The sequence below is a fragment of the Macadamia integrifolia genome, unplaced genomic scaffold, assembly GCF_013358625.1.
Source record: "Macadamia integrifolia cultivar HAES 741 unplaced genomic scaffold, SCU_Mint_v3 scaffold2266, whole genome shotgun sequence".
Taxonomy (NCBI): domain Eukaryota; kingdom Viridiplantae; phylum Streptophyta; class Magnoliopsida; order Proteales; family Proteaceae; genus Macadamia; species Macadamia integrifolia.
This window is the reverse complement of record NW_024868602.1, coordinates 64089-77764: the sequence shown is the minus strand read 5'-3', so window position 1 is coordinate 77764 and position 13676 is coordinate 64089. Positions and strand designations below refer to the sequence as shown.

The 13676-nt window shown below is 39.1% G+C and overlaps 1 protein-coding gene across 1 annotated transcript; it reads left to right on the top strand.

Moving 5' to 3' along the window:
* Positions 1-764: 764 nt before the first annotated feature.
* LOC122066151 lies at positions 765-2757 on the top strand. Its single transcript, XM_042629976.1, has 2 exons — positions 765-1146; positions 2402-2757. The coding sequence occupies exons 1-2, from the start codon at positions 765-767 to the stop codon at positions 2755-2757; spliced, it is 738 nt and encodes a 245-aa protein (XP_042485910.1).
* The last annotated feature ends 10919 nt before the right edge of the window (positions 2758-13676 follow it).

Genomic DNA, 13676 nt, shown 5'->3' with positions numbered 1-13676 from the left:
TCTCTACAATGCCATCCTACAGCGGATTATTCATCAATGGGATCTCCTCTGGTTTCAAAGATCTCGATTGGATTGGTTACATTTTGGAGATAAAAATTCAAAGTTTTTTTCTATTACAGCTTCTCATCGAAAGGGTAGAAATCAGATTCGTAGTCTAAATGTCAATGGACTGGTTCTTTCCGAACGGGAGGATCTTGAGGCGGAAATTTTGCAACATTTTCTTCAACTTTATCGCACGACTTCGCCCCCATTGGTTGATTCGTATTTTGACTGTATTCCGAATAGTGTTTCAACCGATCACTGTTGAGGAAATTCGTAACACTGTCATGCGTATGGCCTCTCTCAAATCTCCTGGACCTGACGGCTATCAAGGCCTCTTTTATGAAAAAAATTGGTCAAATATTGGAGGGGATGTGATCAGGGCGGTTCAAACTTTTTTTCGCACAGGCACTTGTACTACAACCTTAAATCATACATTCCTAGTGCTTATTCCAAAGGTTGAACATCCCACTTCCGTAGGTGAATTTCGTCCTATAAGCCTGTGTAATTTTATTTATAAAATCATCTCTCGGATTATGGTGGTGAGGCTTCAACCTATATTATCCAAACTTATCTCCTTTAATCAAAATGGATTCGTGAAGGGGAGACAAATTCAAGATAATGTCTTAATTTGCCATGAATTGCTTCATCGGATTCGTATAAAAAAAAGGGGTAAGACATGTCTCATGTCTATCAAACTTGACATGCATAAGGCTTACGATCAGATGGAATGGACCTTTTTGGAAAAATGTTTGAATGGCTATGGCTTTGATCCTCAATGGGTTGCTCGCATAATGTTCTGTGTCTCTACTCCACATATGGCGGTTCTTGTTAATGGCTCTCCAACTTTGTATTTCCAGCCTTCGAGGGGCTTACAACAAGGCGATTCTCTCTCTTCATATTTGTTTTTTCTATGCGTTAAAGTTCTTTCCTCCCATTTGGCAATTGCACTCCATCAGGCTCAGCTGCAAGGAATCAAAGTCGCTCATGGTGGCGAATCCATATCACACATGGCCTTCACGGATGATTTGATTCTATTTGGCGAAGCAACTTCCTCAGAACTTCATTCTTTTACTTTGTTACTGGAGGATTATTGTCGCTTTTCTGGTCAATAATTGAATCTCTCCAAAACACGGATTCAATTCAGTCCTAATGTAAGTTCTAGCCTCAAGAGAAGTATTGAAGCACGATTTCAGGTCCTGCCTACTTCTCGACTGGATGTCTATCTAGGGGTTCCTTTTGGTGCTGGTAAATTATCTAAGAGTAACTGTCACAACCTCATACAACGAGTGAATTTGCGACTTCAGACATGGAAATCCAAATTTCTTAGTTATGTGGGTAAGCATGTACTGATCCAATCAGTTCTTTCAGCCCTTCCAAATCATTTTATTTCTTGCTTCAAGTTACCCTCCTCAGTGCTCAAAGAACTTGACTCCATCTCCCACAGTAAGCTGGGCTTCTATTTGTCAACAAAAAGATGTGGTGATCTTAATTTGAAGTTGTCGACTTCGATGAATCAGGCTCTCGTAGCAAAAAAGGGTAGGCAGCTACTTTCACCAACTCTCTCTCTTTGGGGACGACTTATGAAACAGAATATTTCCTCATAACTACTTTTCTACATGCAGGCTGTCCGCAAAGTGCCTCATGGGGGTGGAAATCTATTATTGGCGCTAGGGATCTTCTCTGCAAGGGCATTTTTCTTCAAGTTGAGGATGGCCAAATGATTAATCCTTGGACAGACTTCCGGATTCCCAACTTCCCCCTATTACTTGCTCATTTTCCTCTCCCAGCTAAAGCGCCTCGCTTGGTCTCACAACTGATTTGTCTACAGTTGCACTTGGAATCAGCAGCTATTCTTCGATGGTGGCCGCTAGATGTCGCTTGGCGAATTCTATCCATTCCTCTCCCACTTCAAGATATACAAGATAAAATAATATAGTTAAGAACGGCTTCAGGTTTGTTTACTATCTCCTCAGCGTATTGTATAGCATTGGGCACAGCTTGCGATGCTCCAAATCCTATTCGGCTGAAACTGTGGCACACCTATACCATTCCCAAAATCCAATTCTTCAATTGGAAACTTTTACGTGGTCAACCACCAACCCCAGCTCTTCTATGTTCACGTGGATTTTCTATTCCCAACACATGTCCTTGGTGCAATGAAATTGGTCTTAATGATTGCCATATCCTCTTTAACTGCATCCTAGCACAATCTGTTTGGGGTTTGGTGGGGTTCTCTTCTGTTACCCAATGGACCTATTACCCCTCAAGTCTAATAGATCTTTTAAAGCATTCAACCAAATCTCGACACCTCCAACTTCGACTATCGCTGGCACTTAACATTCTTTGGCAACTCAAATAGGATTTTTAGATGCAGTGTTTCGTGTTAGTCATTTAACTCCCGGTGGGATTCTCAATAAGGCTTTTGTTCTCACCAATCAGTTCTCTTTTGCGATAGCACCCACGAGCAGGAGGATCTCCCAAGTGCAATGGGATTTCCCTCCTCCTCCAATGGTAAAAGTTAATGTTGATGGAGCCTCTAGCTGTAATCCAGGATTGACTGGCATTGGCGGAGTCTTTTGCGATCACTCTGGTCAATTTCATTGTGGTTTCTCGGCAGGGGTTGGCTTGGCTCATTTGGTGGGTTGCAGAGGCTTTGGCGATCTTGTGTACCTTGCTGGTGGCAGTTCATCAAGGTCATCGTTCTCTTATCGTTGAAGGGGAACATCTGGCTATTATTAATATTCTCAATAAATCAAGTACATCTATCTTGTGGAGGATTCGGAATATCATTGAGAACTGTTGACATTTTGCTACTCGATTTGAGCATCTTTCCTTTCATCACATTTTGTGCGAGGGAAATTCTATTGCTGACAAGCTGGCTTCGCATGGTGCCATTTCTCAAGGCCAGGGTTTTTGGGCCTCTTTTACCCCTTCTGTTATTTCGTCTCTCTTGTATTTAGATTACTGTAAATCTATTTATCTTCGATGTAGTGGATAAATTAATTAGTATTAAAAATAATAATAATAAAAAATAAAAAAGACACTTGGGTTTCTTGAAGCAACTCGCAAGAACCAAATTCTAGGTTCTTGTTCTTCTTCTTTCTTTTCTCTTTGTCTTTACTTTCATAGAGCAACAATGGCATTCACATTCACACACACACTCCTCTCTCTCTCTCTCTCTCTCTCTCTCTCTCTCTCTCTACTTCTCCTCTTCTAGTCTTCCTTAAGCTTTAATGGGAAAATATTATTCTCAACAAGAACCATTAAACTCCATTAATTGGATTTGAGAAAATCTCTCTTGAGAGGCATTCAAGACACACACAAAGAGAGGGAAAAAATTCTTCTCTATTTCCCTCTTCTTCTCTTTTCTTCCATTTTCTTTTTATTTCTCTTGGCAACAACCAATAGAGCTTACTACCTTGGTTTCCAGCAGCTTCCTAAGCCTCTAATGGGGGCTATGGATGAAGTGCAAGAGGATGGAAGTCTTTCATTTAAACCCTTAGCCTTCCATGAGCTTCAACTCAATTTTTCCGATCATCTCAGCAACCCCTCTACCTGATTTCTTTCCTTTGATGTGTAGAGCTTGGAGAGATGAAGAATTTCCAACTTGAATCACCCAAATCCGAGTTAAAATGAGGGAGATATGACCATTTGAAGTTGAAGTAATGAGATAGCTTGAAATAGAATCTTCGTAGGGGTGGTGTAGGCTACACCGGCAGCGCATGCAATAGGGGTGAAATCTGATCGTAGATCTCATATAAAAGATCTTATAATCTAAGCTATCTGATTAAACCAATGGACAATAGATCCAAGCCATTAGATTTGAATCTCGATGATGTCATCATGACGTAGGCGCTGACATCGTCAGAAGTGTTGTCGACCATGGATTGGCTACATCAGCGTATATTCCGGATCTATGTCGGCTTAACCCATAAAGGAGAATCATTTATAGACCATTAGATCTGGATCTATAAAATCAACTTGATCCAGATCTAAGGAATTGGAATCTAAGCTTCGGTGATGATGCACATGCGACACACACTAGTCAATACAATATGGTGTAGCACCAGACTGTCATATCTAATACACTCCACCAATGAGAAGCCTCGGATAAGCATCTTCAATGCAAGCTCTTATACGAAATCTGAGCCGTGTATTAAGGATCCCTCTGATTCTCTTATATACACATAAGCCCCTGCTTCTATAAACTTTAATGCCAAAAACCCCTTATCAACTCAGACCCTTAAAACCTTGAAATTACACAAAAGCCCTTAAAATTTCAAAATTAAAATCCAGAAAATCCAACCAACACCGAGAGCATTTGTTGATTTTTTATTTTGGATTTTCGAACCGACTTTACGGAAACACTTATAAATTTTTCATATGATATCCGATCGAGTTGAAACGAAGTGCGTTGGAACTATAACTGGAAGCTCTACGATTTTCAGAAGACTTAATCATCTAACTCAGTCATATAAAAAGACCAAAATGTCCCTAGACCTTTCTAAAGATGCAACTTTTTCATAGTGATGAAATCAAAACCGTTGGAAAGATTGGATTTTTGTCGTATTGTTACATGGAGAACACTTCCTTTAAAAAAGTCATCTTCAATGCCGTAACTATCCTCGACTGCCACAAATGTTGTAACTTCTTCATACGGTATCAGAATGTGACGAAATCAGATGCACTGGACTAGGTAAATTACAATCTATCTTTTTCATGAGAATCAATCTTCCAAAAATGTCATTTTTAATACCAAAAATGCCCCTGAGCATAAATAGGACAATTTTTTTCAATTTTGACCCAGAAACCCGCACCACCTATTAATGATGTATTAAACCACTCCATGCATACCAAGTGGCTCTGTTATCTCATCGGTGACACTGGATATTGTCATGTCATCATTTTCATCCACGTCACCCAAACTGGCCATGTCATCACCGCCACGTGGCCAGGTTGCCAACAAGGACAACCATAAAACAACACTATTGTGGAATAGTAAGAAGAAGAAGGAGAAGGAGAGGGGGGTTGTTGCATATGGACTCTAGCAGCTGCCCCTATTGCTACTGCTGCACCTTTATCTGCTACTGCTAGTTGTTGGACTGCAGTGGCTGGCCATATGGCTACTAGTTCTGCCAAATGAGCCCTAACAACCTATAGGGCTGAACCTTAAAAGCCCAAAATTGCCTCTGCTATTCCATTATTCTGTTGTCTACTATGATGGAACAGTAAGAAGATGAAGAAGAAGGAGAGTGGGGCTGTTGAACATGGATTGCAGCTATTGCCTCTATTGCTACTGCTGCTGCTAGTTGTTGGACTACAGCTGCTGCCCCCAATGCGATTGTCGCACCTTCATCTACTGTTGCTGGTTGTTGGTGCAAGCAAAGGCTAAATGATGAAGCATTTTGCTGTTGTATAAGGTTGTAACTAGTACAAGCTATAAGGAAGGAAATTATTATACTAAAAGGTGGTTGCTGCCCATCTTTGGAATTAGCTGTTGTCCGACTACTAATCATGATTGAAAATAGTAATTCATGCACATGGAGCTTAGCAACGCTTTTATCCAGATTTTTTAGATGTTGCTAGTACTAAAATTGCTACAAACTATGGCTGATTTAAGCTTGGATTTTACTACTACCTGGCTGTACATAGAGTTGATGCTTCACACAGCTAGGTTGGGCTGCTAGAACCTTCTTTCTACTGTACACATACTCAATAAGATAAAATTCCACCCCCTATATGCTAAAAAATAGTTTCATTAAGTAGGAATGAAAACCGATTAGGGTTTTAAGCATGCAGCCACCCAGAATTTAGGAATCTGGTTCTGCATGCAAAAGAATTAGGTTAATTAAAGTAGATAGAACCATACTCGGTTAGGAGTTTAGTAAATTTGGGACTAAAATTTAGTCCATATATACTTATTTTGTACTAAGTGGAAGATTTCCTAAATTTAGTACGAGTTTAGGGTTTTAATTTAGCATTTACCCATCTTTGAGAACTCCAGTTGGGAGGAATTTTAGCATGCATGGTATTGATTAGTAATTGAAGTTGGGATTAGTAAATTTACTTAATTATATTGGGTTTTGTACATGTCATGCATTCTTAGCTAATTGGAGCTGGAGTGTGGCTCAGCCATACTTTTTATAATGGTCTAGCTCCAATTAAATCAGTATGGAAGGTGGGAAATTTCTGATTACAGAATTATAAGGTTTAAGTATACAAATTAGGAAGAAATTTGAAAGTATTTTAAGACAGAGTTTTAACTCATGAAATTGGTGATTTTGAGGGCTGTGAAATAACCCTAGGGACAAGGAGATACTTGGAACTGTCATTTGGCTAATTTTCAAAGTTCTCGTCTACGAGTGTTCGGCTAATGTTGCTGAATTTTTTGACTCCATAGAACCTGCAAACCACAGATAAAAAAATGGCCCGGAGGGTGACCCCGAGAAGAAGGCTCCGATGATTAAGTCAGTATTCTAATAAAAATGGAAGGGAGAGTAGGCCGAGCTCTAAGTGTTCTGAGTGTCGTGCCATAAAATAAGTATAAATCTTCTTTATATTGTGGTCTGTCTCTTCCCATTGGGCGGTTGGTTGCTATCCTTGCTGATATGGACTCGTGAGCTTTTGATCGAGCGATCATCATTTTAGCTGAGGTGGCAGATCTAATAGGTGATAAGTACACTCAATGACTTAAAAAATCTACAAAGTATATGAAAAGTACTCTCAGTAACTTAAAATACTTGCAAATTACATGAAAAGTAATCATAGTAACTTAAGAAGGTCTAGTAATAATACTTATAAGAACGTTGCAACATTTGTGTCCATCCTGATACCAACTATTTTGCACATCTCCGGCTGCTAATTTTCCTTTCCATATATAAATATGTCCTTACCACTTGTTGATCATAAATTTAGGTTTGCTCATACCTCTTCTGGAACCCTCTATTTGTATTTGGTCATTTTTCCAAACTGAGGCTTATATAGGTCTCCGTGGAATATGATCATACCACCTCAACTGGCTCTCACAAAGCTTATCTCGAGTCAGTGCGACCCCCACTTAGTTTCTCATGCAATTATTCCTTAATTTACCCCTCCTGGGCTTGCCGCATATCGCACGTAATATCATCATCTCTGCTACACCCAGAGATGAGGATCCCACGTAACATCCTCATCTCTGGGTGTAGCAGTGGTGAGGATGTTATGAGGGATGTGCAGCAAGACTGAGAGGGATAAGTAACAAATATATGAATCAGTATTAAAAAAAAAAACTTTCTTGTGCATTTAAATTATAGAAAAATTAATGAGCATTCTCTCTGTGATGCCCTTTTGTATTAGGTGATGTACTGGCTCTCAGTAATTACAGGCTCCATTATATTTTGTTTAAATCCTTTCTACAAATTACAAGTTATTAATAAGAAAATTAAAATTACGAGGAAAGTTTAACCGTATATTGAGTTTCAGTATCATTTCGCTACTTTCGGCTATAAAAAGTAAAATTTTCTTGGAAACTTCAATATTCGTGAATTTTGACCAAATTAGTCTCATATTGACTAAGTGCGTCTAGATATATGATCCCTGAGGACTAAGAGCCACAAACAAAAGAAGCCGATACGTAAACTTAAATTTAAATGTGTTAAAATTGTATTAGAAATTGGTAAGAGGCATATCTATTGGGATTTTCAGGTAAGATAGAAGTGGAGAGTAGAAAGCGTCATTCGATAAATTGTTAAGTGCTCATCTCTGAGTGTTTGGCTAATATTGATGAAGTTTCCTGCTCAGTTAGAACCTCAAATCCATAGATAAGAAACTGGCCCTGAGGTTGACCCCGGGAAGAAGGCTACGATGCTTAAGTCAATATTCTGACAAAAATTAAAGGGTGAGTAGGCAGAGCTTAAAGTGTTCTAAGTGTTATGATCCATGACGACTATGAGCCACAAAACAATAAAATCCAATATATATACTCAAATTTAAATGCATTGAAATTGTATAAGCAATTGGTAAGAGACATACCTGTTGGGGTTTTCAGTCGAGACAGATGTGGAGGGCTGAAAATGTCGCTCGGTTAATTTTGAAAGTGCAAGTCTTTGAGTGTTTGGCTAATTTTGATGAAGTTTCCTACTCAGTCAGAACCTGCAAACCCTGTATAAGAAATTGGCCCGGAGGGTGACCCCGAGAAGAAGGCTCTGATGCGTAAGTTAGTTTTCTGAAAAAAATAGAAGGGTGAGTAGGCAAAGCTCACAGTGTTCTGAGTGTTATGATCCCTAACGACTATGAGCCACAAAACAATAAAATCCATTACATAAACTTAAAATTTAAATGCATTGAAATTGTATGAGCAATCAGTAAGAGACATACCTGTTGGGTTTTCAGCCAAAACAGATGTGAAGGCTGACAACATCGTTTGGTTAATTTCCAAAATGATTGTCTTCGAGTGTTCGGCTAATGTTGATGAAGTTTCTCACTCAGTTAGAATCTATAAACCACAAATAAGATACCGGCCCAGAGGGTGACCCCGGGAAGAAAGCTCCAATGCATAGGTCAATATATTGACAAAAATAGAAGGGTGAGTAGGTAGAGCTCAGAGTGTTCTGAGTTTTATGATCCCTAACGACAATGAGCCACAAAACAATAGAAGCCGATATATAAACTCAAATTTAAATGCGTTGAAATTGTATAACCAATTGGTAAGAGACAAACCTATCGGGCCTTCAGCCAAAATAGATGTGGAGGGCTGACAGCGTCATTCGGCTAATTTCCAAGTGCTCATCTTCAAGTGCTCGGCTAATGTTGATGAAGTTTCCCGCTCAGTTAGAACCTACAAACCAAAGATAAGAAACTAGCCCAGAGGGTGACCCCGGGAAGAAGGCTCCCCAATGCCTAAGTTAGTATTCTAACAAAAATTGAAGGATGAGTAGGAAGAGCTCAAAGTATTCTGAGTGTTATGACCCCTGACGATTATGAGCCACAAAACAATAAAAGCCGATATATAAACTCAAATTTTAATGTGTTGAAAATATACCTGTTAGGATAATCAGCCGAAATAGATGTGGAGGGCAGAGCATCATCTGGCTAATTTTCAAAGTGTAAGTCTTTGAATGTTCTGCTATGTTGATGAAGTTTTCCGCCCAGTTTGAACCCAAAAACCACAGATAAGAAACTAGCCCAGAGGGTGAGCCCGAGAAGAAGACTCTGATGCCTAAGTTAGTATTCTAACAAAAGTAGAAGGGTGAGTATGTAAAGCACAGAGTGTTCTGAGTGTTATGATCCCTGACGACTATGAGCCACAAAACAATAGAAGTCGATAGATAAACTTAAAATTTAAATGCGTTAAAATTATATGAGCAATTAGTAAAAGACATACCTATTGGATTTTTAGCTGAAATAGATGTGGAGGGCTAACAGCATCGTTCGATTAACTTCTAATGTGCTCATCTTCAAGTGTTCGACTAATATTGATAATATTGATGATGTTTCCCACTCAATTAGAACCTACAAACCACATATAAGAAACTGACCTGGAGGATGACCTCGGGAAGAAGGTTCCGATGCCTAAGTCAGTATTCTAAAAAAAACAGGAGGGAGAGTTGGCAAAGCTCAGAGTGTTATGGGTGTTATGATCTCTGGAAACTATGAGCCATAAAATAATTAAAGTCGATATATAAACTCAAATTTAAACGCGTTGAAATTGTATGAGCAATTGTTAAGAGATATACCTGTTGGGATTTTCAGTCGAGACAGATGTGAAGGGTAGAAAGCGTCATTTAGCTAATTTTCAACGTGCAAGTCTTTGAGTGTTCGGATAATGTTGATGAAGTTTCCTGCTCAGTTTGAACCTGCAAATCACAAACAAGAAATTGACCCGGAGGGTGAGCCTAGGAAGAAGGCTCCGATGCCTAAGTTAATATTCTGACAAAATTAAAAGGGTGAGTAGGTAAAGCTCAGAGTGTTCTGAGTGTTATGATCCCTGAAGACTATGAGCCACAAAATAATAAAAGTCGGTAGATAAACTTAAAATTTAAATGCGTTAAAATTATATGAGCAATTAGTAAGAGACATACCTGTTGGGTTTTCCACCAAAATAGATGTGGAGGGCTGACAGCATCGTTCGATTAATTTCCAATGTGCTCATCTTCAAGTGTTCGGCTAATGTTGATGATGTTTCCCGCTCAATTAGAACCTGTAAACCACAGATAAGAAATTGTACTGGAGGGTGACCCCGGGAAGAAGGCTTTGATGCCTAAGTTAGTATTCTGAAAAAACCAGAAGGGAGAGTTGGCAAAGCTCAGAGTGTTCTGAGTGTTATGATCTCTGGCGACTATGAGCCACAAAACAATTGAAGCCAATATATATACTCAAAATGCGTTGAAATTATATGAGCAATTGGAAAGAGATATACCTGTTGAGATTTTCAATCAAGACAAATGTGGAGGGCTGAAAGTGTCGTTCGACTAATTTTTAAATTGCAAGTCTTCGAGTGTTCAGCTAATGTTGATGAAATTTCCCGCTCAGTTTGAACCTACAAACTATAGACAAGAAACTGGCCTGGAGGGTGACCCCGGGAAGAAGGCTCCGATGCCTAAGTTAGTATTCTGACAAAAATTGGAGGGTGAGTAGGTAAAGCTCAGAGTGTTCTGAGTGTTATGATCCTTGACAACTATGAGCCACAAAACAATAGAAGTCGATAGATAAACTTAAAATTTAAATGTGCTAAAATTATATGAGTAATTAGTAAGAGACATACCAGTTAGGTTTTTAGCCGAAATAGATGTGGAGGGCTGACAACATCATTCGGTTAATTTCCAATGTGCTCATCTTCAAATTTCAGCTAATGTTGATGATGTTTCCCGCTCTATTAGAACCTATAAACCACAGATAAGAAACTGTACTGGAGGGTGACCCCGGGAAGACGGCTCCAATGCCTAAGTAAGTATTCTGAAAAAAATAGAAGGGAGAGTTAGCAAAGCTCAGAGTGTTCTGAGTGGTATGATCTCTGGCGACTGTGAGCCTTAAAATAATAGAAGCCGCTACATAAACTTAAAATTAAAATGCGTCGAAATTGTATGAGAAATTAGTAAGAGACAAACCTATTAGGTTTTCAGTCGAAATAGATGTGGAGGGCTAACATCATAGTATAGCTAATTTCCAAAGTGCTCGTCTTTGAGTGTTCAGATAATGTTGATGAAGTTTCCTGCTTAATTAGAACCTGTAAACCATAGATAAGAAACTGGCCCAGAGGGTGACCCCGAGAAGAAGGCTTCGATGCCTAAGTTAGTATTCTGACAAAAATTAAAGGGTGAGTAGGCAGGGCTCAGGTTGTTTTGAATGTTATAATCCCTGATATAAGCTATAAAACAATAAAAGCCGATATATTAACTCAAATTTAAATGTGTTGAAATTGTATTAGCAATTGGTAAGGGACATACCTGTTGGGATTTTCATCCGAAATAGATTGGAGGGCTGAAAGCGTCGTTCCGCTAAGTACATATCATACACTTGAAGTCTACCAATGATTTTTCGAACAAACATGTTCTTCAAATTACCTATCGGATGGACCAATATAAGAAATAAGTAAGAGAGTGGTAAGTATAGAAATATAAGAATTGAACTCTTAGCATAATAGAACAAATATTCTCACCCTTAAACGAGAAAAGTACATATTATACACTTGAAGTCTACCAATGATGTTGTAACACCCTAAACTGGAAGCAATTGACCCTAGTGTTATAGCCTAGTTGGCAAAAGAAGGTAGGCTACTCTGCCATGGATCCTTATATACAGTAATGGGAGAGAGGGAATTTGGCTAATTTATGGGCTAAGGAAGGAGCATAAAAATAGCCAAAAATGAGTGGAACTAGTCCTATAATGGGTGGAAAGTGACCATACCACCTCAAATGTCTCTCATGGTGCTTGTCTCGAGTCTGTGTGACCCCCACTTACTTTCTCATGCAATCATTCCTTAATTTATCCCTCCTGGTCTTATCGCATATCGCACATAACATCGCCATCTCTGCTACACCCGGAGATGAGGATCCCATGTAACATCCTTATCTCTGGGTGTAGTAGAGATGAGGATGTTATGAGGTATGTGCAGCAAGACCAGGAGGGATAAGTAACGAATATATAAATCAATATTAAAAAAAATACTATCTTGTGCATTCAAATTGTGGAAAAATTAATAAGCATTCTCTCTATGATGCCCTTTTGTATTAGGTGACGTACTGGCTCTCAGTTAATACAGGCTCCATTTTGTTTCATTCAAACCTTTTCTATAGATTGTAAGTTATCAATAAGAAAATTGCAATTACGAGGACAGTTCAACCATATAATGAGTTTCGGTATCAGTTCACTACTTTCGACTCCAAAGAGTAAAATTTCCAAGGAAACTTCAATATTTGTGAATTTTGGCCAAATTAATCTCATTTTGACCAAGTGTGTGTAGGTATATGATCCCTGACGACTAAGTCCCACAAAACAAAAGTAGCCGATATGTAAATTTAAATTTAAATGTATTTAAATTGTATTAGCAACGGTTAGAGACATATTTATTAAGATTTTCAGGCAAGACTGATGTGGAGAGCTGAAAGAGTTGTTCGGCTAATTTTCAAAGTGCTCATCTTCGAGTGTTTGGCTAATGTTGATGAAGTTTCGTGCTCAGTTAGAATATGCAAACCACATATAAGAAACTGGCCCAGAGGGTGACCCTGGGAAGAAGGCTCCGAAGACTAAGTATTCTGACAAAAATTAAAGGGTGAGTAGGCAGAGCTAAATTATATGAGCAATTTGTAAGAAACATATCTGTTAGGATTTCGGATAATTTCTAAAGTGTAAGTCTTCGAGTGTTCGGCTAATATTGATGAATAAGTCTTCGAGTGTTCTACTAATATTGATGAAGTTTCCCACTCAGTTAGAACGTACAAACCACAAATAAGAAACTGCCCCAGAGGGTGACCCCGGGAAGAAGGCTCCGATGCCTAAGTCAGTATTCTAACAAAAATAGAAGGGTAAGTAGGCAAAGCTCAGAGTGTTATAAGAGTTATGATCCCTAACCATTATGAGCCACAAAACAATATAAGCCGATACATATACTTAAAATTTAAATACTTTGAAATTATATGAGCAATCAGAAAGATACATACCTTGTAATACCCCGCTTCTTAAACCCGGTCTGATTTCGCGGTTGAACCGGTTTAACCATGCAGGAACCGAGCCAGAGGATATTAGAGCGGGTTCCTTATGGGCTATGATGGCACGGGTGACCTTAAACACCGGTTGGCCCGACAAGTCCGAGCCAGTGCCAGAAGAGACGGGAGTGCCCAAACCGTGTACGTGCACCTACCATAGGGCTATGTACGGATAAAACAGGTATTATATCCGTATTTTAAGGTATATACGTATGCTACATCGTATGCCTGGGGTGGGGTTGCGCCGAGGTCAGAACTCGGTCAAAATCCCAAGTTTTGGCCCTCAGGTGGGTAGGACAGGTGGGTGCACCCACCTGAGTGACCCATCTAAGAGCACTATTCACTTAATTAGGAATAGTATATAAGGCTTTATGATTTCTTTTCTTTCCATTTATTACCCTCGTACGTTGGTGAGAAAAGTAAAGAGGAGAGAGAAAAGAAAGGGAAGAAGAA